Source organism: Microchirus variegatus (genome assembly GCF_963457635.1).
Source record: "Microchirus variegatus genome assembly, chromosome: 17".
NCBI classification, from domain to species: Eukaryota; Metazoa; Chordata; class Actinopteri; order Pleuronectiformes; family Soleidae; genus Microchirus; species Microchirus variegatus.
The window spans coordinates 23517676-23542273 of record NC_139818.1 but is presented as its reverse complement, the minus strand read 5'-3'; the positions used below and the strand labels follow the sequence as shown (position 1 = coordinate 23542273).

Sequence of the window (24598 nt, the reverse complement as noted above, 5' to 3'; positions counted from 1 at the left end):
GAGCCTCTGCGTCGTCTCCGACTGCACGAAATATTTTTTAAGTGTCCGTCACTCCGTCAAGGGACAACGGAGACGGCAAGAGCTGCGATTGGTCCTCAGGACAGGCCGAGATAGCGCTGCTTTGTGCCGGCTCACAATGAGCACCGAGCGTCCACAGAGGCGGAGCTGATCACCGCCGATAACGTCGCTGCCAAACTATAAATACGTCATATCTAAACACACACAGCACATGTTTAGACTCTAAATGGCCAATTTCTCGCCTCAAATTATCTTAAAACTGCGTTCCGTCACACAGAAAAGTGAGAAACGGCCACTGTTTCAACAACAACAGTCTTTTTCTCTCTTTCTTTCTCGGACGCCATTGCTCACTGTAGCCCGAAGCAGAACAACCTTGCGCAGCGACCCCTACTGATCGGGCGGGAAATTGCAGCGCGTGTCCGTCACCACGACGCAGAAGTATAAAGGCTCGAGGCGTCTCCGTGGTGACGCAGTCGGATAACGCATTACGCAGTCGGAGAAGAATAATGTGGCCTTTAGTCTTCACACTCGCGTATTGTACACTTTGGCTCCGTTAGCTAGTTAGCTAGCTGCTTTCATAAATGGTCACTTATTTTCTGACATCAGTGTTCAAAGCTCAACATATTCCAACTAGAGCTGCAACTAACGATTATTTTCGTAATCGATTAATCTGTCGATTATTTTCTCGATTAATCGATGAATCGTTTGGTCCATAAAATGTCAGAAAATGTTGATCAGTGTTCGTCAAACCTGAAAATTACAATGTTCTCGATTGTCTTGTTTTTGTCCACAAACCAAAATTATCCAGTTTTAATGATTTCTTTGTTAATGTGGAGCAAAGGAACAGAGAAAATATTTACATTTAAGAAGCTAAAACAATCAGAAATCTTGTTTTAATCATGAAAAAAAGCTTCAAACCGATTATCGATTATCAAAATAGTTGGCGATTAATTTAGTCATCGATTAATAATCGATTCATCGATTAATCGTTTCAGCTCTAATTCCAACGCAATTCGACATTGTAACCTGTGCTTATTTGCGAAAATATATCGTAACGAAAAATGTTCCTCGGTAGATGTGTGGCCGCCATCTTTGTTGAAAGATATCAGTCGGCTCGCTGAATTCGCAAAAAGCATCATGGGTAATTTCATCTTCCACGTCTTTTTAAGCCCGCAAAATCACATTTCCCGTTGCTCCACCCTACGCGTGAACACGCAAAATGTAGGGTTAGGGGAAAAATGTAGGGTTAGGGGAGGTATTGAGACAGGGCCTTAAAGGTCCACTTTGAAGGTTTCAGGAGAGTTTATTGGCAGAGCTTGGTAGAGATTTTACAGGGTTAGGGTTATTTTACAGTGAGGACCCTGCCTGACGCAACCCTCCGATTTAATCCGGGCTTGGGACCAACACTAGGAGACCACTGGATGTCCATTTAGAGTATCCAATCAATCCAATCAATGACGATTTGGTACTCCACCCCTTGACCTGTTGGGATTCAAACCCACAACCCTCTACTGTCCTGTATGAATGGGCGTGAACTTTTAGCTTTGGAGTAGAAAGACACTTCATCGATACAGATAATTTGAACCTTGGACCTTCTCGAAGAGTCTATTTGTTTGTTATTATAATAAAAATAATCTGCACTCTCGCCAGTAGGTGTCACTAATTCTTCCACAGTGGACCTTTAAACACCATCCCTCCATCTTCTACTGCTTTATCCTCCACATGACATGGTGGGGTACACCCTTGGTTCTGGACCCAGAGGCGCAGCTTGTGAACAGGCAAGGCAGGCAACTGCTTGGGGCCCCTGAGCCAATAGGGGCCCCCCGACACTCGGAGCCTGAGGGCTGTTTTTACTGTGCAGTGACCAGCCGCCTCCCCGTCCCCCTTAAACAACAATGGGCGATTTGCAGTGACATCTCAGTAGTAAACCTCCCTAAAGGGGCCCCACCTCACTTTAACCTGTGTGAAGTTATCGTTCTGCAAGTTGGAAAATGAAGAGGATTATTTGCATATATCTTTTTAACTCACTTTATATACTTTTTAAAAAGCTATTTACAGTATTTTATTGTTCTTTACATTTATATTTTGACATACTTTTTTAATTACAAGGTTTTTCCATGTTATTTTCTGGTTGGAAGGGCCCCCTGGGAATTTTTGCTTAGGGCCCCCGCAGACTCTAGAATCGCCTCTGTCTGGACCACGTATAGCACCATTTTGGGTTCAATAAAGTACACTTGTTTGTCTATTGTTCACGAACCCATGGTGAGATGATTATGAGTGACGCTGATGACTGATTAAATCAGTCTTTTGTTGTCCAACCTTTGTACATTTTTGCTCTATTCTGTGACTCGTGTCGTCAGTGAAGCATTAAAGTCTTCACAGGAAGCCTCCGCATCGAGCTGCAGCTTCTGAAGCCGCATCTAATCGACCTCAGAATCAGATCGTGTTCTGCGTCGCTCTCTTACCTAGTTCTTCTTCTCCGGAATCTGCTCCATCTCCTCTGACGCTCATCAGCAGAAACTCTGTGAGAAAAACAAAAAAATTTTTAGGTCACAAAAACACCACAAAGATCTCTGACAAACAGGAAGAAGACGATCAGATCCAGACGTCAGATAAGACGCGGCGCTCGGTGCAAATTCAGCTTCTGAAACTGGCGGCAAAGAAACTCAAACTCAGAACATATTGAAAAATATCGATGATATTGCAATAACACGTCCAGAAACAGCGAGAGAGAGAGATTAACTTCTGACCTCTGGCTCTTGACATCGAGAAAGTAAATACGATGACGCGCGAGACGTCGGCGAACAGATATAGATTTACTTTTATTAACGCGTTCTCCGTGTCACGTTAAAAATAAAAGCGAGAGCGAGTGGAATCTATTTAAAGAATTTTACGGCAACACTCGCACTCTTATTTTAGACCTATATGCTTGACACGTGTCAGCTGATATAACGTGGACATTCTTTAGGATTTTAGAATTTCAATTTCATTGTCGATATTTGTCTGCCAGGCACATGAATCTTTAAAAAAGTCTGAAGCAGGGCAAATGTGACTGTATATATGCCAGATGGTCCGGGTACTAAAGTATAATCCGTTTTTTTTCACAATACCAACAAACGAGAGCACGGAAATGTCCTTGTTTCGTATTGAACCAAAATATTAAAAAAAACAGAAACAGCGCCCCCTAGTTCCTTGTTTCGTATTCAACCAAAATACGGAAAAACGAAAGAAACAAAACAAAATAACGGCCGAAATTTGTTTTTTTGCAAATTCCTGTTTCTTAATTTAAATGGAGACGGCGGCTGACGGACCGGAAGCGGAAGTGAAGTGTAAACACTTCAAAATAAAAGCGTGCTCATTTATTTTCTATAAAGATTATACACCATTCTCTTTATACACTGTAATGTAGTACATGTATTTTCGTGAAAAGTGAAACCATAACAGCTGGTTGTTTGGGAGAAGGACAGCTGCTGCTTATTTTATTTTTTTACGTTATGTCACTTCCACGGAAGCTCAGCTTCTCTGGGAGTCAATGGAGGCGGCGGACGCTTGGTTCCAGCGGACAGGGAACTTGTCTTGTAACCGAGAGGTTGCTAGTTTGAGTCCCTGCCAGGTCAAGACTTGGGGTAGTAACCCCTGAGCAAGTTACCCAATCAAACCCCCAATGCTCATTGTTAGTTGGACGCTCTAAATTGACCCCAGCCACCGCGAGGCCTTATGGAGTGTATTCGTTGCCGGAAGAATTAGCGGCTTGTGACGTTAGCTTCTCAGTACCGTAATTGCTAAATGGTTTAAATAACTGCCAGATATCGAAAGTGAAAGTTATCTTGGAAAAATGTTCACTCACTAAAGACTTTTGGACAATTCTGCAGCCATAAAATCATAGGCTATAATTATTATTTTAGCTGAGTGTGTGAATGGATATTGTAGAAAACGTTTACCCTGCCGAAATAAGCTAGCATCTAATGTCACCAGCAGAGGTCGCCATCACGTGCTCTCGTTTGTTGGTATTGTGAAAAAAACGATTATACTTTAGTACCCGGACCCCAGATATACAACTAATAAAGAAGCCTATTTTTAAACAGTTTTAAAACGATTATTATGCAACATAATGACTCAACACAATGCAATTTTCCAATTGGTAACCATAAGAATTCTCAGAATACTACTTCTTCAAATACTTTCGAATACCAACTGACGGCATAATCAGATCTTTGTGAGCCAGTAAATTCAGATTATCGTGTAGTTTTGGTAACTTCAGTGACTTTGGTGTGATTCGGCGGCTGCTCGTTAGATGAACTTTTCCAAGTGCTGTGATAGGAAGTCACATTTTTAGGAGCCGTTGCCAAAGAAACCCTCGAGCCAAGCACTCCAATGTTAGATTTTGTGTCAGAATCACGTGTTTCACCTGAGCTGGAGTCTGAACACATAACCAGACGAGTCACGAGGTGATCTGTGTGACACGCTATCGTCTTCAGGCCCAGGTTTCAGCTTAACGTGTCCTGAGTGTTTGCAGATAAAGTTCACGCTGACCCGAGTGCGACCTCTTACATAAAGTGTCACCGTCCAGTGAGCAGAGCAGAGCGCGGCCAAGCTGAACCGACTGACTCCAGGCTCATGTACGATATAAACACAGTGTTAATGGTCGGACTAAGAGTATAAACGCCGAAAGAAAATCAGTCAAAAATACAAAAATAGAACACAGATACTGCAGTAAAAACCATCGACTCATTCATGAATTACAAAAGGTCAATTCAACTTATGTAAACGAAATGATGTCATTCTACAGTCAAGTAGTTAATAAAATAAAAATATTAACAGTAACAAAAAAAAACTAAATTGTATTTTTACACTAAACTAAGCAAATTAACAAGTTAATCTGCTTTTGAGTTCATTCATATTCAGTTAAATAAAATAATGTAGAATTCAGGTATATTTTAGTTTAGGTTAGCAAAAAAGTTAGCTATTAGCTTGGTGTTTATACTCATGTAGCTTAGTTTTTTTTGGGTTGTTTTAAAAGCTTTTTATACCATTTTATACTGTTAATATTCATTTTGAGATCAATAAACTTAATCACAATTTCATTTAAATAGTAAATATTAGTTTGGGTTAGCTAAAATGAGTGATTGAAATTAGCTAGCATAATTAGCTTTTGGTTTGGGGCTTTTGGACATCGCTTTAAAGTTGTCTCTTTTTTATACTACAACATTAATGTTAGCATAATTCAACTAATTCACAATTACAGCAAGTTTAATTGTAAGTGTTTGATTAATATAGCTAAACTGAGTCATCTAAACTAAGCTAATTAGCTTTAGTCGGGTGTGCTTTTCAGTATTGTTTATAAGCTGTCTCTTTTTTCATACTACAAAGTGAATATTAGGTTTAAGAATATAATAGTTTAAGTTAGCTAAAATAATCTAAACTAAGCTAATTTGCTAAAACTATTCAGGTTTCAGGCGTCATTTTTAAGTCAAATTAGCTATGCTAATTGGCTCATATATTATAGTAATAGTTTTATTAGATCACATTAGAGACTCGTACTCACGGGCGACGAGGACGGTCCCGGCAATGGCGGACACGCACCCACACGTCTGCGACGCCGTCATGACTTTTCACTCGTCTGCTTCAAGCGCTCGCGAGTCTTTTTCCCTCAAACCATCACATGACGAGCAGTTTCCTGAGCTTTCAAAGCTGCTCTGATTAAAAGATTGTGCATCTGTGCAGCTGTCGAAAGTCCTTTAAGTGGCTTCAGTGCAAGATTAACATCATCAACATCCTCTAAACTCTTGCAATCGACAGTGTGGCAGCGTTTTATCATTAATAAACACAAGTTCTAGTTGTACTTGATGGTGTACCGTATGTTGACATGTTCCTAGAACATCACAAACTGTTGCAATAGGTTTATTTCCTAAATTTCCTATGCACAGATTGTTTAATACTTATTTATGTACCGTTGATGTTGACATGATGTTGCCACAGAAGACATGACATTGTATATTTACTACTTCCAATAAAATATTATTAGCCAACGTCCTTCATCACATGACTATGTTGATGACTGGTGTTGGTGTTTTGATTCATCCTGTGGTTATATCCTACTGAAGCGTATTGCATTCACTGTTTTTCTCAGTAATTAATTTTCGGTTTGTTTTTTTGAAGAATTTTTTTTCTGTTTTTCTGACAAATATTTTTTTTCATGTTTTTCTGTCTAATTTTTTCCTGATTTTCTGAGTAATTTTTTTTCTATTTTGCTGAATAATTTTTTCCTGATTTTTTTTTTCCTGATTTTTTTTTCTGTTTTGCTGAATAATATTTTTTCTCTGTTTTTCGTGCAAATTTTTTCCCCCTGTTTTTCTGAGTAATTTTTTTTTCTGTTTTGCTGAATAATTTTTTTTTTCTGTTTTTCTGACAAATGTTTTTTTCCATGTTTTTCTGTCTAATTTTTTCCTGATTTTCTGAGTCATTTTTTTCTGTTTTTCTGAGTAATTTTTTTTTTCTGTTTTGCTGAATAATTTTTTTTTTCTGTTTTTCGTGCAAATTTTTTTTCCCCTGTTTTTCAGAGTCATTTTTTTCTGAGTTTAGAGACCATTTGAAATAATCCACACATTCACTCCGTTACTGAGAGTTCGATTTGTAAGAACATGGACGGCTTGTTTAGTTTAATCAAGTTTTACTTTGATCTGGGTTTAAGACACTGGGAGATAGTCCTGTCTTTAAGTCAGATAGATGGTATTATCATTAGTTTGTCGACTTTACGCAGGCACCTGAGGACTTTGCGGTTGTTCAGAAGGAAAAGCCCATTCAGATCTGCTAGACATAGCAATCTTAGAAAAGCAAGCAGAAAAAAAAAATTACCCCGAAAAACAGGGGGAAAAAACATTTGCACAAAAAACAGAAAAATAATTACTCAGAAAAACAGGATTTTTTTTTTTTTTTTCAAGTGAATGCAATACGCTTCCGTAAAATCCACCACAGAAGGAGAATAATGGCCATTTACCAAAAAACAACGTTTGTGTACATGTGAAAACCCCACAACATCACAACAATTGCTGAAAGTTAAAAATCTGTACAGGGACAAATGTTGAGAAGCCATATTTTGGTTGGTTGATAGTGGTTAACATAATGGTATAACACTACAACTTCTTCATCCAGCCATCAGAATACCACTGTCCTGTGAGATATATGTCACTAAATGTGATATTTTACCTATCTCCTACTGTATATGTCAAGCCCCAGCTGTCCCAGACTTTATTAGTTGATTCGTCTGTCGGGGCTTGAAGCCCGATCTTTCCCCCGGTCCGTCTGTCCCACTTTCTCGGTGGGCATGAGAGGACATGAGCCAGATTGCCTGCGATTGCCCCCAACGGTTTCACAGCCAACCGGGCAAAACACTTGTGGGTGTCAGTCACAGAGGCACGAACAAATGTCCCACCCTAAGCCCGTCAGACTGGACTTCATTCTTGGGTGTCTGTTGTTAGGTGTCAACTGTCCACAGCGTGTCCACTCTTGGTTTTCAAAGCCGTTACATAAATATTTCTCTTTCTTGCACAGGCCAAAGCCATAAAATATAGTCTTTTGTGGATGTCATGTCACGATGTCTCAGGCTGTGAATATTCTGGCAGCTGGTAGGAAAGGTTCCAAAAGGTTCCAGACAAAATATGGGGACTTTTATGACTGAAATTCAAACGGAGAAAGAGGCAGGAGGTTGTTTGGTGTGAGAGGGTTCAGGCCCATGTGAGGCCCTTATTCTGGGGAGAGGCGCGAGTGAGAGACAGTAAAAGACAAACGCTCCCACACACAGTGTCTCCGCTCACAACGTGATATTCCCACACAGCTCAGCAAGTAAGCCGATCTGTCTCTTTTTCTAACACAATGCAGGGACTTTTCCCCCAGTAAAATAAAAGGAGGACACTACACTGCTCATCTACCATGCAAAAAAATACTGCATGTGCTTGGAACAAGGAGTGAATTAAATATGAATTTTGAGAATGTTTATTGTTAATCTACAACGGAGCATCACACACCTTAAGCTCAACCACGGGTTTACTTTGCTGGAATTGGTCCAACGCGAAGGCCGTTTTTGCAGAAAAGATCACACGTTGCCGTCTAAAGTTAGCTCGACGGCTAACACGTGCAAGGTTAGCGTGTGATTGATTATCGGGGGAGTAAGGTGCAGTCACCAGAGAGGCAGGCTGTTACCTTATGAAATACAACATGACAGGAATAGACCGGCTTAAATATGGCACCTTCGTCGTGCATGTGGACACGTGGTGTGTTTTTTTTCGGTTTGCACACACAATATTTTCATTTTGACACACGGTGCACCGTAACTTAAATGGGTCAGAAAGTTCACATCAAGCCCTCGTCTGTTTTCGCCTTGTCTACATCAGAGCTCGGATGGTGTCATTTCCACGATGAATGAATCCCGTCAGCCAAGAAGCCTTTGGTTGGGGCATCATCGCTAAAGAAAATAAGCATAGAAAGGAAGGTATGGGTTTCCTCTTGGGCCCAGCTCTCAGTTGGGTACCAATGGTGCCCTTGCTCATATCAACATGTTTCAAACTCAAGTGAAACTTGAGTATTTGTCCGAGTAGATGAGCTACCTTGGTTTGAGGCCCTCAATGAGTTGTTCCTCTTAGATTATATAGTAAAGGTCACTTTAAGCAACATGGTGGCACAAGATGGTGGCCTCTGTAAAGCAAACCCATTGCCTAAAGGCTTATTTTGAGGCTATAAATATCTACCAAGTACTAAAGACTCATACTTTCCTCCAATAAAGCCTTCTAAATGTCTTTAAATTTCATAATTGTCTGGAAACCATCTAAAGACTCGATCAACGTATGGCATCCCATTGGCTTGGACACGAAGTAGGTCATTTCAGTCAGTAGGTCAATCTCATGACGTCCTTCCTCCATTTAAGGAATGCACAGGGTGTGACCTCATCCACGGACTTCGAAGGCTAACAAGTCTACTAAAAAAAAAAAACCTCTCCCCATTTCAACTCAATCTCACGGCAACAACAGCTGCATCCCCCCTAAAACTAGACGACCCGGTCACCCACATGTTCACACGTCCTTGTAAACAGAGCTTAACCAACGATTACCACAGCACCGCAAAAAGTCATACCATTCATCAGACATACGCCTCATGGCATTGGAGCGTCGGCGACCCGTCCCGCCATGTTAGATACAGTACGTGTGATGCAATGGTTCTGAATGGGAACGCTTGTTTCCCGCGGTGACAGAGGCAAAATGAGTCAGCGGCTAAATGTTAGGCCAATGACTCCTTTGCACAGACATCTTTTTAGCAGGAAAAAACACAAGTGATGGCTCTCCTTGATTTGATCATTTACATGTGTGATTTTCTGAACATGTGGCACTGGAAACCACTCGTCTGCAGCCTCTTCCTCCGCGATTCAACCGATCAGTTGTGTGGGTCCACGCTCATCGAAGGTGCCCAACACTGAGGAGAAGGTTCCTTGTGGAGACCTATCAGCCTCACTGCTTGAATACAAAAATAACCAATGACAGTTTCCATTTCATCCCGCTGGTCTGTCCAGCCCCTGCCACTCGACACCTTCTGGTTATTCCGATGTGAGGGAGCGAGCGAGCGAGCTGCCCAACGTCCTGTGCTGCTGCTCACTTTTGGCCACACCGACTTGTGCGTCTATTTTGGTATGCTCTGAGCTGGCTGTCAGGAGTCACCCCGGCCACATCAGTGCACTTTAACATGGAGGAGCCGAGGACTTGACTCACTTTGGTGAGTTTTCTTTTTGTTTAATTCCAAAACGACTTCCAACAAACAGCGCGTTTTGTTTTGGCGATGAAAGACGGCGACTAACTCGACTTTCTGTTCTCAGCAGGGGGCACTGCACTGGATACTCGGATTCTCCCCTGAGGATTTATTTGACACCGGAGTCGAGTTTGGACAGTTACGCTCATAATGAAAGACCCATCACCGAGGTGAGGGAGCAGTGGGATTATTCAGATGTTTACAAAGACACTGACGCTAACAAGTGACACAATATTTGATCGATATTTTTGCTAAATGTCCTAATAGACAAATCAATACGTATCATTACACACAATTTACTGTAAATTGATCGTCTACAAACCTTCCAGGATACGCAGTCGGTCTTTATACAGTATAGTAACCGGGACACTTCATTCCACGGGTATAAATACACGAGCAGATGCAGGGAAAGTACCGCGGTTGCTAACTGATCTGTGGTTATGTGAAGTGGAAGATTGTTGGCGACCGAAGTCTACTGCAAAGCCAAAAGCATTTTGTAAGTTAGCTGCGGGATACAGTAAAGTCACGAAATTCTAGTAATTGAACCTGTGCTGTTGAGCTTGCTTAATTATCATAATAATAATAATATTGAGTGGTTACTAACTGATCTGTGGTCATCTGAGCTGAAAGGCTAAACGAGAGTTGGCGACCAATGTTTTTTTTGGAAAGCCAAGACATTTAGTTATTAGGAGAAAGATGCAGTACATTTGTTTAGGTTCTATACTATATTTAGTTGGTTGTCAAGTTGTTATGGCAATAATGATGATTTGTTCTCGCTAACCGATCAATGGCTAAGGAATGGCTAAGCGAAATGTCATTAAGTTGTTAGTTGCTAGTTTGTATAGCAGTAATATAATAATAATATATTTTTCTGCAGTTACTTTTGCCTTCCGCGGTTATTCAAATCACGTCCGATCATTTCTAGTCGACTCCTCGTCACTGTCTTGCTCAAACTATATTAAAAACATTACAATTTTAAGGTGCACACTCAATAAAATACGACATTAATTCGTGTATCGTCTATATTTACATTCGCCTCAGTCAATCTCATCTGCTTATAAGGAGAGTGGTGGTCTGTGTGGAAAGTTGAAGAGTTGAGTTATATGCCAGTGGCTATGCTCCCAGGTCAGGGCATATAAATGGGTTAATGAGCTATTCCTGGAGCTCACCCAGATAGCTAAAGAAAGCTACAGTAGCTACAGCAGCTGCTGTTGAGGCACACTGTGATGATTCACTTTACGTTTCCTCTCCCCTCTGTTGTTGTAAACCCTTAAGCGTGAATATAGTTCGAGATTTTTGTAGAGGAAGTTAACACGATTGGTGTTGATGTGGGTCAACACATGGAGGAAACATTTTTCCCTATAAACAGAGTACGGGTATGGTTCTCATAGCGACAAAAACGATCCGCTTTGTGTTAAAAATAGACAAGAGCATGGCATGAAGTGTTTGTCTGCTGCCTGCATAGTGACAGCACGGCTGAAGCCAACACATGTCGTGTAGGTAAAGGTCATCAGTGCAACGGCGGAGTTTATTTTTAGCAATCACATCAATAAAAGAGCGCTTTTCCACTTCATTAAACTACTAATATGTTTATATAATCAATAAACTTTTACAGTGCCATTCCAGAACTCTTCAATGCTGACAGATTCCACTTTTTTTTTTTTTTTTAGGAAGTCCAGACATCCGACTACGTCAACCTGAGCTGGGAGAACTAATCTACAGAGTGACAGCGGAGACAGACTGGTGATGTGCAAGACAGACAGCCACATGTTGACATCATGAGCTGTGTGGAAAAGCGTCACATGAGCCACCGGACGGGGAGCATGCTCCACCATCGCTACCCCAACGGCTTCACCGACTTGTCGATGGACGAGACAGATCGGGAGGTGAGCACGCTAACGGACCGCGCCTTCCGAAGCCTCTGCGTTGGAGATGATGCGGTCTACAACGACGAGCTCTTGTACGGATACTCGCCTTTCAGTTGCCACAAACCCATAGTGGGGGAGCCCCTGAAAAACGCTCAACGTAAGGAATCTAAAAAGCAAGGGCGCAATAAAAACGACAAAAATGACGCCCAGCCGTGGAAAAAGCAGCAACAGAAGAACCTATCCAACATGTCGTCGTTCCTGAAGGTATTAAGCGCCACAGAGAAAAGCTGCGAGGGGATGCTTATCAAAAATGGAGATATGACGGACTCTAACGGGGAATCGTGGGACAAGTCGGCACTTAGAAGCATCCAACGAGAGCTATCAGAATTCTCCTCGGATTATCACGCCAATCTGAGAGATTACAAGGACCATTGTTCGTCAAACAAATCAGGCAACGATGCTGCCCTTCCCTCGGGGAAATCGTCAAAGGTCAAAAATGGCAAAACTACTGCAAAACTAAAGAAACTCAACATCAAGAACTTTTTCCTCCACAGTGAGTTTAGCCCTTTCCAAACGTGGAGAGATTTCAATCGTTTTCCCTTCGGCCAAGACAAGACAGTGACTTCTATTCTCCCCACAGACGGTGTCCCTAAATGGTTCGACTTGCCGTTTTACAAGGAGTTGACAGATGCGCACAGAAAAGAGACTCTGCACACAGTGGAGTCCCAGTTGTGCCAAAAAGCAGCAGTCGAGCCTCCGCCTCCCGTTGCTCCCAAACCCCTGCCTCCCCCTCCTCCACCGAAAGTCCTGCCAAAGCCCTCGGCCACTCCAGCAGAGAAAAGGTGTTCGTCAGACGTAGGGGATGGCATCGCTGCCCCCTGGAGGCGCAACAGATCCAGGGCAACAAGTGCTGTTCTGGTAAACCAGCCGGGAATACTAAGTCAGGACAATATTGCAAAGGCAGTGGAAGAAAGTTTTTCACTCGCACACAAAAAGGAAGCTAAGTCCGTGGAGGTGAAAGCTATTGAAGAAGTCAGCTCTTTAGCCTCTACTCCGTTCAGTATCTGCCAGCTCATGACTCCCCTCATTCCCTCCCGACAAGCAACAGACACGTCAGAAATCCTCCAAGCGGTCTTCTCGCCCTCAGCCCTGGACCTTCCGCTGAGGCCGCACTCCGAGGCCAAGCTGACCCCCGAACCTCCGGTCAAACGGGACGGCTACAAATCACTCGCCTCCAGCATACTCTTCAACATCAAAGACAACAGGAAAAGGGTCAAGAGCCGCTACAGCCCACCTAAATTCAAAGCCCTAGAGCCGCCCGAGAGTGGCGTCCATTCTCTACAAACAGATCAGGTGAAACGAGCTGACTCTGAGGGCAATGCATCTGGCTTCAGCACTCCTGTCATTTTCAGAGACGGACAGGTCGTTTGCAGTCCTATCTTGGAACTCGCCGATACCCCAACTGTTAGTCTAACAAAGCGCGACACTGACAGGCCTCTGTCCAATGATTATTTGTTATCGCATCTACTACAATCCAAAAAGGAGGTGGCAGGTAGTGGCGTTTTGAGCGAGGAGAATCCAATATCCCCTCGTATACCCCCGAAAAAGAACAAGAGCCCCAGGGCTAAAAGGCAAAACTATCCTTCTCTGAATTTGTACAGAAAAGCCAGCCCCGACGAGAGCGATACGAGATATCTCCAAGTCCCTCCAAGCTGTGGTGTTCCTCCGCACGTAGACCAATCCGGTGAGACGAATGAGCTTTCACCACTCGTGCTAAACAAACAACTCACAGGGCCTTCACTAAATACTTCTAACGCTCACACGCCCATAATTTCACCCCGTGCAATTGAGAATGAGAAGCTGTCGTCAAAAGCAAACGTTCCAGACAAAGCGAAACCGCTGGTTAAAACGCACACGAAAGAAAAGGAGCTTGATGCACAGGCTGTTTCTAAGGAAAAAGAATCTAGCGGCCAAACCATGAGTACGATGGATGTGATCAGAGCAGCGAGGGAGGCAATTAACGCGACGAAAAATAAAGCTCTATCTGCAGCGCCACCAGAGAGCATCAACAAACAGATGATAGTCATAGACGAAACACAGGAGAAAGAAGGGAATGAGAGGGTTAGCTATTCAAAAGAAACGATAAGAGCGCAAGACAACAAGGTTTTATCTAAAAGTAGAAATGAGTCAACTAGTGCATCACCAGTTGGCAAAAACAGTTATGACAAGAAAGAGCCGCCGCCAGTTCCAAAGAGGCATTTTTCAAAATCCGATATCGAATTTGCTTTTGATAAACATCAAACGCACGCAGCGGACAAACCCGCTAATTGGGAAGCCGCCGCTGTGTCGCCGTCAAAAGAAGACGAATCCGTCTCGAAGCAAGCGAAGGTCAAACACATTTTCTCAGCCAGACAGAACAATTACATCAAAAATCAAAGATGTGCAGCGAGCGACGACGACGACGACTACGTCGAGCGAGCGGAGAAACGGGGCGAACGGGAACCGAACGTGAGCGCGAGGGCGGAGACGGACGAGAGGAAGTCGATGAGGGAAATAAGAGACAGCGAGCACATCATCAATGATCTGAACGCTTTGAAAGAGCTGCAGAGAGCAAAGCTCGGCGACCGCATTCTTGAGAATGCAAAGAAAAAATTGTCGGTCAACAACATCGACGAGGAGGCCAGGGCTAAGAACGACTTGATCTCGAGGGAGCTGCGGAACATAAAGAAGGGCATGCTTTCAATGAGAGGCAACACTTCGGCGAAGAGGGACATATTTGCCAAGAAAGAGAAGGAGCAAAGGTCGCAGGGTAACGTCATGGTCAACAAAGCACTTATAAACGTCAACTACGACAGAGCCAAAATGGCGCTCGAAGAAATCATTTCAGAGAGGCAGAAGAAAATGACGACGTCCACGGAAGACGAAAATCCAATGTTCGATGAGAGCGCCAGCGACGAAAGTTACGCAACAAGGATACAGCAGTGTAAAAAAGCCATGAGCGACTCGCTGATCATGGAGATGAAGGAAAAACAAAACGGCAGCACTTCCACGCTGAGAGAAAACGAGCTAAAAGATAGGTTGAGTGATCTGAAAGACCACAACCACATGAGGCAGATTCTTGCACAAACTGAGCCCAGACTCTGCGAGACTCACAGACTCGGTGGCAGGAATCCTCTACCGGGCATGGACAGAGTCAACAATATCCTTAAAACGAAAGCTAAACATGCTAATAATAAACAACCCGACGATCCCAACTATGAATTAGAGGAGATGGATTTCAGATATGTGGCAAGACGGACGTCTGAAGACAGTGGAGAGAGTCTGATTAATGAAATTGGACAGTTAGACGCTCCCCCAGTTCCTCCAAGGAGCAAAAAAGGAGGCAACAGAATGGACGACAGTGATAATAAGGACATAAATATCTTAAACTATGCAGCAGATGAAGCAGGGAGATGTGAAAATGGTGAAACTTGCCTGAGTAAGATTAGAGCGGCAGGTCCAGGAAAACAAAACTTAGATAGTGATCTGTTAACAAAAGAGGCTGAAACTATCTCCGATAAAGACGCCGTAAAACGTGAGCCCATCTTATCTGAAAACAGCTCGCGCTTATCACTGAAGTACAGAGGAGATGAAAGTGAGGCAAATAACTGGCAGACAGATTTTAGTCCCACGAGGGAAACGGCATTTGAAAGCATCAAAACCCCAGCGCAGGAAGTGCGCAAGATAAAGCGAAAAGCCCCTTTAAGACCAGACCATTTAATCACGCCAGACGACAAAGCCGCTAAAACTGCAGCAGCAGAAGTGGAAGCCGAGAAAGCAAACAAACTTCCAGAGGAAGTAAACGTGGACACAGAAGCTCTCAGTGAAACGCCCAGAAGCATAATCTCACCCTTGCTAATGGTAAACGGCGTTAGCGTCAATCAGAGCCCGCCCGACCAAGGCAGCTTGTCCTCAAAGTCGTCCTACTTTTCTGTGGACAGCGCACTGCACAGAAACACTGAGACGGAGTCCAATGTTTACCATTCACTGGAGACCTTGACTGGTGTAGAGGTGGAGGGGGATGAAGGCATGCAGAGCACGTCGCCCAACATGAAAATAGATTCAGACCGCATCGAAGGGGAATATTATTCTCTGAGCGATCACGAATGTGAGCCAGAGCTCCTAAAGCTGTCGATAGCGTCGCCTCAAAAAGAGCCAGAAGTACCAAAGAACCACAACAAAGACAGAGAATATACTTCCACAGACCAAAGCTCTAACTTTCATTATGAAAACAGTCAGACGCCGCTGTCGCCCACGAACAGCTTCTCACCAAGCTCGGGGATCCCTTCCTTGTTTAAAATCAAAGACAACACCGGAAACGTTAAAGCGAAGAAGACCACAGTACAACCTTGGCCTCTGAGATCGAGTCTGGCTGTTTCACAGAGGGAAGAAGACGAGTTACATCAGGCAAAGATAAATCCAGCGGTGCTCCCACCGGCTGTAGAAGCTGTCGCTAGTTTAAGTCCTGCTGAAAAACCTAAGGAGATCCATATGAACCAGTTACCTCCTCCTTTGCCCACACCTTCAAAGATACACACTGAAAAGCCAAAGAATCTCCAAGCTGCTCATTTCCTCACTGTTCCACAGGAGGACGACGGATCATATGGAGTGAGTCCATCATCCGAAGGCGTGGAAAGCTCAGCTGACACAGCAATAGAGGTGGGAATGAGTGCAGGTCTTTCCGTGGAGCCCGAAGTGTCCAAGGTTCCCAGTGAATGCTCAGGATCCAACTACAGTGGGAACGACAGTCAAACGGGGCTACCCAAACCACCGACTGTCTTACCCAAATCGGAAAAGGCCGTCCTCAAAGCCATCAAGCTGACAAATAGGAGAATGAAAAAGGAAGAGGCTCAGAAATCCTCCCAAAAGTCGTCTCACGGCGGCAGCGGCAGCAAACACAGAGCAGAGAGACACAAGGGTGACAGGTCGGAGAAGACGAGCAGCAGCGGAAGTAGGACTAGCAAGAGCGGTGAGAGGAAACACCGAGAAACAACGGAGGACGGTCACCATCATCCCAGCAACACGGCCGAGCCAATACGCCAAGAGAGAAGAAGCCACAAGGGTGAGAACCGCCATCAAGACAGAACAGAGACGAACCAAAACACCCGGCGACAGAGCCTCGACAGCGCCAACGCGGCCAGAGAGCAGGGCGTGGCGGCAGAAAGGCAAGGCCGCACTAGCGACAGACAAACTCGAGACAAGTCGAGACATTACAGCACGGACAGGGTCATCAGCAACGTACCCGTGTACAAGGCTCAGGTCGGCGAGAACCAAGCGTCGGACAACCGACCGCTCAACCGATCACAGAGCATCGACAGATACCTCGGCGACAGAGCCGAGCGCCGGTTCAGCGCCGACGCGTGCGCCAACGAGAGGTCCGACCCGAGGTCCCAGCGCATCGAGAAGTCCATCATAGACGGTCTTCATCAGCGAGGACGAGCCAGAGACAAGGCCGCCAGGGACAACCCGGCGAGGAGGAGCCAAAGCATCGACGCGTACGGCGCCGACGCGGCGCGCCCTTCGCCGCTGTCCCGCCAGTCCAGCTACACCGGCCAGCTTTCACGCCAGTCCAGCGTCGAGCACGCCATCGTCACGCAGTCGTTCCCGATGACCCAACGCAAGCTCCTCCAGGACCCCGACTCGGGCCAGTATTTTGTCGTAGACATGCCCATACAAGTCAAAACGAAGACCTTCTTCGATCCCGAAACGGGGAGCTACGTGCAGCTGCCAGTGCAGCCGCCCGACGGCGCTCTCCACCAGCCGTCGCCCATAGAGGTCCTGACCCCACCTCTGGTCGTTTACCACAGCTTTGTCCCGGTGCCTTTGTCCCCGATGGCTCAGAAAGCTAGCGTCGTCCAAGCTCACGCTCACGCTCACGTGGAGCCGGAGGAGTTTGAGCAAAGACGCCTGGAGAGGTCGAGGCAGATGCACTGTAAGGAGGGACGTCCTTATCTGGAGCCGGTCTTCGGTCAACACGACCACATATTGGGGGAGTTCGTGGGCACGGAGGAGCTGGACTGTCCGAGCTGAGACGCCACGAGGTTTGGAAGGATAAACGCCGCCCACCCTTGTTTTTGCTTGAGCTTTGTTAAAGCTTGTGAGAGAATCACTAAAGACTATCACACTTTATTGTGAAGGGGAATTTTTTTGGACTAGACTTCATGGGTTTTGTGGACGAACGGTAGTCGCTGTTGAATGTTCGAATGAGGGTTGACGATAAGATAACGTGCAATTGTTTTTTTTCTTTTTTTCTGGGAGACGAAGGATGAAGGACATGGACGACCCATGTACATAATGTATTTTAGTGTAAACACAGAGCTTGAATGTAAATGTGGTATATTTATTGTATTTGTTATATCCAAACGACTAGGGTTTGAAGTACTTTTCAGGTTTTTTGCAGCGTTTTGTTTTTACTTCCTGCAGAGTTTTGCTGCCTCAAGATTCAGCTTCCAGTCAATAAAACTGAAATAAAAGATCATGTATGAAAAACACACAGTAGTTTCAATTTGGTATACGATTCCAAATACGATTGCTGTCACACAACTACATTATGATATATTTTTTTTAAAAGTTGCATGCTTTATTTAAACAACTGGAATTATGGCCAACTCTTGTTTGTTCACATAAAGGAGAGTTGTGGGTTTTTTCTTTGCAAGTTTGTTGCATTGGCATTTTTCTAAACGTAGAGTAAAAGCAGGGCTGCATTGTGTCTGTGATCCATTCCAATAAAAAAACAACTGTTTTTACAGACTCTGTGTTGCACTTGTGGTTTCTGTCCAAAGAAAGGATGTAGAACTCAATCAAATGTTGTGTGTTTGTTTTGAATATGATGAACTGATGCGATTGGTTTGAAATGTTGAATTGTTGCAGATTGTAGTTTGCTTCTGTGGAGAATTGGTCTTCAGATAAGCGTCTGTGCTGCCATCTGCTGGTCAGGAAATGAAAACACAGTAAATTGCTGAACACAATGGCCATGTTTGGCTACAGATTAGAATTAGGGGTGAAACTAATCAGTTTTAAGCTTTTTTCATTATCAAAACAAGATTTCTGATCGTTTAAGCTTCTTAAATGTGAATTTTTTCTTTGCTCCATGTAAAACAAAGAAATCATTTTGGTTTGTGGACAAAAACAAGACATCCGAGAACATTGTTATTTCCAGGTTTGACAAACACTGATCAACTTTTTTTACATTTTCTGACATTTTATGGACCAAACGATTCATCGAGCAAGAAATCTACATATTAATCGATTGTGAAAAGTGAAAAAAACAAACTTCCAGAGCAAAGTATGTTGATATTTTATATCTGCATCATAGATAATATCACCAACCTTGAGTTGACCTGACCTGTAGCAACTAGCATTATATAAACACACGTAAAAAATCAGGATTATTAATCCCGTAATCTGACTAAACTAAGAAAAAGGATGATTAATAGCAGGGGAATAGTGGTTTTATTTCTCAAAAATAATACAATAAATAAACATATGCACAAAAATACAGTGTTTTTAACTCAGCTTCGTCAAACCATCACCCCCCCCCCACCCCCCATCATTGTCCGCTAGTCGTCGTGTGAAAAGGAAAGTGGTCAGTGACAGCCGCAGCTCAGCGCCACCATGTCGTCGTACTGCTTCAGCACCACGTTCTCCTCGTCGTCAAAGTACAACAAGCTGATGGACTGCAGTCTGTCGGGCACGCAGCAGGGGGCGCCCACCTCGTCGGCGGAGAGCCTGAGCGCGTGCATGATGGAGCGCACCGTGGCGTGGTTGGTGGCTCTGAGGCTTCCGCCCAGCGGGAACGGGCAGGCGCCCTTGCAGTGGTAGGCGTTGTAGCCGCGGGGGGAGATGATCCAGCCCGACCAGCCGATCTCCTCGAAGTCCACGAAGAGAGGAACTCGCTGGCAGGGCTGAGAGTGGCCGTGCGGGGAGGACGAACCGGGAGATGCACGTTTCTTCCTGCTGCTGCTGCTGCTGTCGTGGTGGTGGTGGTGGTCAGGTGCTGCTGCTGCAGGTCGACCTTGACCTTTGTGAAGAGGAAAAAATGAGAACACGAGGTTAGAAAAGTGCACATTTGAGGGATTACAAATTCAGAACACTATGTTGTGAACAAAAAGTCAGATAATACTGTATATTTAAAGTGCAGGTGCACAGATAAAAGGTACATTGTGTAAATAACATACCATTTATTTGTGTTCCTGCACAAATAGAGTAATATTATGAATGAAATACATAAATATCATGTTATGTTTACACGCATGTGTACAGAAAAATGTATATTATGGGTATATAATACTATTTTATAGTAGCGTTTTTGCAATAATACCTATTTTTGTACAGAGAAACCATAATATTATGTAATATCCTGTCTAATACTGATATAAAACAGACAATTGTGATATATTTGATCACTTAATGATGCAATAATCACATTCAAATAACATCAAGTGTGAAACTAGTGAGTGATACTCAAATATATATTCTGGATATAATTAAAATAAGAGTAACCCTTAAAAATGTAAACAAAAAAATAATACAGTAAAACTATAGCATCACTATTCAGTGAAACTAGTGAGTGATACTAGTATATATTCACATTTTTTGAGTATTTTTGTAGCGTATAATTAAAATAAAATAGGGAATAATATACTATTTGGTAATACTAGTTAATGCTATATGAATATTTTGATTATTTTTCTCTATCTTACTGTACATTCAGAGCATACAAATATGCAGTAAAAAGTATATAATTGAAGTAAAAGATAAAATCGTGATGTAGCTTAAAACTTGTGAACGTAAACAGACTTTCTCTGGTTTTCTCACACTAACACAACCCACACCGGTGTCTCCGTCTTACCCAGGTACGACTGGTTGGACGCTCCTGTCCTCCCGTCATCAGAGAATATGACCAGGTAAGAGTTTGCAGCGTCAAAGAGTTCTACGCTCTGCTTGGACGACGACGACGACGACGACGACACCGCCGACTCCATCCAGTTACCAGAGGGAAGTGTGGTCACCACCAGGATGCCGTTGTTCTCCTCACTGTTCCGGATCCACTTAGACACCTGTCAATCACAGCAGGAGGGAAATAAGAGTTAAGAAATATGTTTTTTTGTTGTGGTTGTTTTTTTGTTTTTTTTTTAAACTACGAATAAATGAAATGTGTGAAATTCAAAAGTATGTATTTACAGTTTGGGTGACGTTGAAGACTTCCCATCCCTGAGTGTAGAGCGGCACCAGTCTGGACGTGATGAGGTTTCCTCTCCACGGCTTCACTCTGCTGTCCAGCACCTCATACAGGTCCACCTGGAGACGGTCAACATCGACATTAAAACTGTGTCCAACTGACATGAAGTCATGTCATAGTCCAAGAAAATATATATATATTTTTTTTTTTTACCTTATAGAAATGAGGTCCGTGCGACTTTCCGAGGTAAAACTTCTGTTTCTTCCTGAACCAACGGAACTCCGCTTTGATCATTCGCTCCTCTTTGCCGAAAGACGATAGGTTGAAGAAGTGGAACCTCTCTCCGGTGTGACCTGCGGATGGAAAACACAGAGTTTAGTGAAATGATGAGATCCTCCAAGAGCCAATCATACAGTACATCATTCCATCCATGTTTTTTCTCCGTTATTACGTGTATATATTGTGTTTTTAAACATTTTCTATAGGAATATAACAATAAATGATACTACTACTACTTAAGTGACATGAAAAGTTACAATATACAAAACAATAGCTGGACAAAATAATTAGTAAATGTAAAGTAACAACTTTTCTGAGCTTAAACTTCCATTGACATTGGAAAATCATGATTATATAGTTATATATGTACAGTATATGTATATATATATATAGATGTCATCTATACAAAACACAGTGACAGGTAAAGAGCATATCATAAAAATGAAATTTCATCAAATAAGGATCATGTCAGTGATAAATTCCCTTTGCCCAAAATGAACCAAATGTATTTAGTTGCTGCTTAAGTGAGAAAATCACATTCCACACGAGCTATATTTGCTTCATAGCTTCAATAAAATGTCTAACAAGAGATATTAAAACAATGTGCTCCAAAAATGTTACTTTTAAACGTGCGTAAAATGTGCGTAATTGCGCGCTTGGATGACCTTTACGCATTCAAAACCACATATTTAGCGCTGACTTATAACACTTTAACTTCAGTCACATTAATAAAAAATATTTAACATATCATAAGTCATTTAAAAAAAACAGCAAAAATAAAAATTCCGTGCGTAAAAGTAAAAAAAATTTTGGCTCACCTTTATCCTCAAAGCTCCTCACTATGTTTCCTTCCAAAATCTCCTTCTGGCTCTTCGGTGACCCGTCCGCAACCGACACGGCGTTAAAAAGATCCAACATGAACTGCGGCGCCTTCTTGTGCGGAGCCGCAGCCGGAGCGCGCAGCGACTCCTTCAGGTGGAGCAGACGCTCGCCCGCGGTCCCCGTCGCCTGGTCGGCGCTGACCGCACGCCGCTCCGCCGCCCCTCGGCCCCGCGGGATGGCGAGCGGCGCCGCGCACCTCAGGTGGAGGACGAAGAGGACCCAGACGCGGAGACCTCCTGCTGTGGTCATTATTTCAGTGAGAGTGGACTGAGCTCCACACCTGCGTGGACCGCGGGTGATAAAGGGGAGACCAACCGCTGCCTTTGATGACAGCCCCCCCCCCCCCGCTCCCTGGGAGATGATTGGCCCGTGATTTGACAATGGATGCAAAACAGCGCGCACAAAGGAAAGGTGAAAATGACCCGAGACTCAGCCATAAAGCTAATAAATAAATGACTAATTCCCCTTAATTTGTATGTCCAGGATGGTGAAGGTGAAGCGGCCAAACAGACTGGCTTTTATCAGAGCGCGGGGCCGTGTTTGCAGAGGCGTGGATGGGGTTTTTCTGACCCGTTATTGCACTTACAAGATCATTTATACACGTGATTAAACGGTAACCATGGCGACTACTATAAAAATAAAAGATTTCCGAATATGGGTGGTGGAATAAATACGCACTGTTTCTATAGTTTTAGGATGTTTTTGTTTTTTTTCCTTTTTAAAGTGATGGATCTGTTCCAAACATAAAATGAGTGTCGTTTTTTTTTTTTACAGCCAAACAAAGTTGAAGCCACCGTGATGTTTTCTGCATGTTGTTCCCCGGGCTGCAGTTGCCTGTTATCAGCATGAAGCCAGCGGCTGGAGAGCAAACGAAGCGCGGGGGCCGTGACGCACACGGTCCCCGCAGCACATTCCTCGCCCCCCCCCCCCCCCCCCCCTATCGGCTCATGACGTGTTTATTTATCCCTCCATCATTAATATTATCGTTCCCTCCAATCATTCAACACCTCCCGGAACAAAAGGGATCAAATTCACAAGATCGTCCGCGCTGATCAATGGCTCCACTCTCACTCTGTTGATCACACGCCGGGGGATGATGACGATGATCCCGCCTCGTTTAGGGGCCATTACTCAACGTTTAGTCCATAAATCACCCATAATCTCTGGGATCACTTTTAGTATAGATGATACAGCTGTAAACACATGATTGGATCTCGTGAAAATTTGGTAAAAAGATGCCGTTTCCTGTCCTCTAAAGTTATTTAAATGCACTTTCTATTTCAAAGAACATGAAAAAGGCTGCAAACAAGTGTGTTGGTGTGAACTGTGCCTGCAATAAACGACACTAAAACTGTGATTTCACACACTGTGTTGTATCCCAGTAAAGTATCTTTGTTTGTTTTTTTTACAAAACATGACATTTTATGAGAAAAACAAGGGCAATTTCAACACTATTACGCCTAAATTTAGCATTTACACGTGTGCATTACGACTGGAGCTGCAGCTAACGATTATTTTCATTCGTTTGGTCCAGAAAATGCCAGAAAATGCAAAAAAAAAAAAATCTTAATCAGTGTTTGTCAAACCTGGAAAAGATGATAAAGTTTTTTTTATGAAACCAGAAAATATTCACATTTAAGAAGCTGAAAACAGTCAGAAATCTTGTTTTAATCATGAAAAAAAAACCTTCAAACTGATTAATCGATGATCAAAATAGTTGACGATTGATTTAGTCATCGATTAATAATCGATGAATCGTTTCAGTGGATCGAGAAATTATCGCAAACATTTAGTCACAGGTATTTTCGAAGTGACTAAAAATCTAATATTTCACATTATAAATCCATCCCGTGGGCCGGATCGGACCCTCCGGGGGGCCGGTTCTGGCCCGCGGGCCTTACGCTTGACACCCCTGTTATAGCAGTACTGCTGAATCGCAGAAATATGGCATAACTGTCACAATAAAAACGTGCACAGATACTACATGCTGGTAAATTTACCGAGAATATTTTGCAGTGTGCAGTGTGTGTGTGTGTGTGGCGCGTGAACGTATACAGCTGGACGTGTGTGTGTGTGTGTGTGTGGGATGTCCTCAAATGTTTGCTCTGGCCGTGTGCTGATCGCAGATAGACTTAAAGGGAAGCCCTCTGACGTAGGCGTGACAGTGACACACACACACACACACATTCTTGTACTTGCTGCATACTGAGGACCAGCATTTCCACTTTATAAATCAACACAATTACAAATATCTACTTCATGAATGACATCTACAAAGAACTATGGTTCGAGTACCATAAAATGTCTGCAGGTTGAGCCCCAGAGAAGAAAGGCCTGGACATTTTTTATTTTGGTCCAAAATTTTAATTCTATACTATGTCGACCAAAAAAAAAAAAAAAAGGGACGAAAAATTTATGGTCCAAAATTTGGCAAAACCCTCAAACTATAGTATGTCGACCAAAATTTTTAAAAACATTTGCCAAAAAATTTTTGGTCCAAAATTTGACCAAAAACTCATACTATACTATATTGTCCAAA

General features: G+C 43.3%; 2 protein-coding genes across 4 annotated transcripts; one reads left to right on the top strand and one right to left on the bottom strand.

The window, feature by feature from the left end:
* The first annotated feature begins 9376 nt into the window (after nt 1-9376).
* On the top strand, nt 9377-18434 carry LOC310939189 (uncharacterized protein). Of its 3 annotated transcripts, none has more exons than XM_083903869.1 (3): nt 9377-9777; nt 9878-9980; nt 11485-18434. In XM_083903869.1, the coding sequence occupies exon 3, from the start codon at nt 11589-11591 to the stop codon at nt 17745-17747; it is 6159 nt and encodes a 2052-aa protein (XP_083759995.1). In that variant the 5' UTR covers nt 9377-9777; nt 9878-9980; nt 11485-11588; the 3' UTR covers nt 17748-18434. The 3 variants fall into 3 exon arrangements, with proteins under 3 accessions (XP_083759995.1, XP_083759993.1, XP_083759994.1); XM_083903867.1 differs by having other exon boundaries at nt 11481-18434; XM_083903868.1 differs by having other exon boundaries at nt 9377-9980; nt 11481-18434.
* Nucleotides 18435-19303: 869 nt separating this feature from the next.
* Nucleotides 19304-23187, bottom strand: LOC310939104 (bone morphogenetic protein 2; the record flags this gene model as incomplete). The annotated part of the gene is made up of 7 exons (XM_083903771.1): nt 19304-19737; nt 20569-20776; nt 20901-21017; nt 21112-21251; nt 21996-22339; nt 22854-22917; nt 23067-23187. 7 exons carry the CDS (start codon nt 23185-23187, stop codon nt 19304-19306), a joined length of 1428 nt encoding a protein of 475 aa, XP_083759897.1.
* Between the last annotated feature and the right edge of the window lie 1411 nt (nt 23188-24598).

Excerpts from the sequence above, each read along its gene's own strand:
- LOC310939189 (XM_083903869.1), top strand. The coding sequence starts at position 11,589 with ATGAGCTGTGTGGAAAAGCGTCACATGAGCCACCGGACGGGGAGCATG.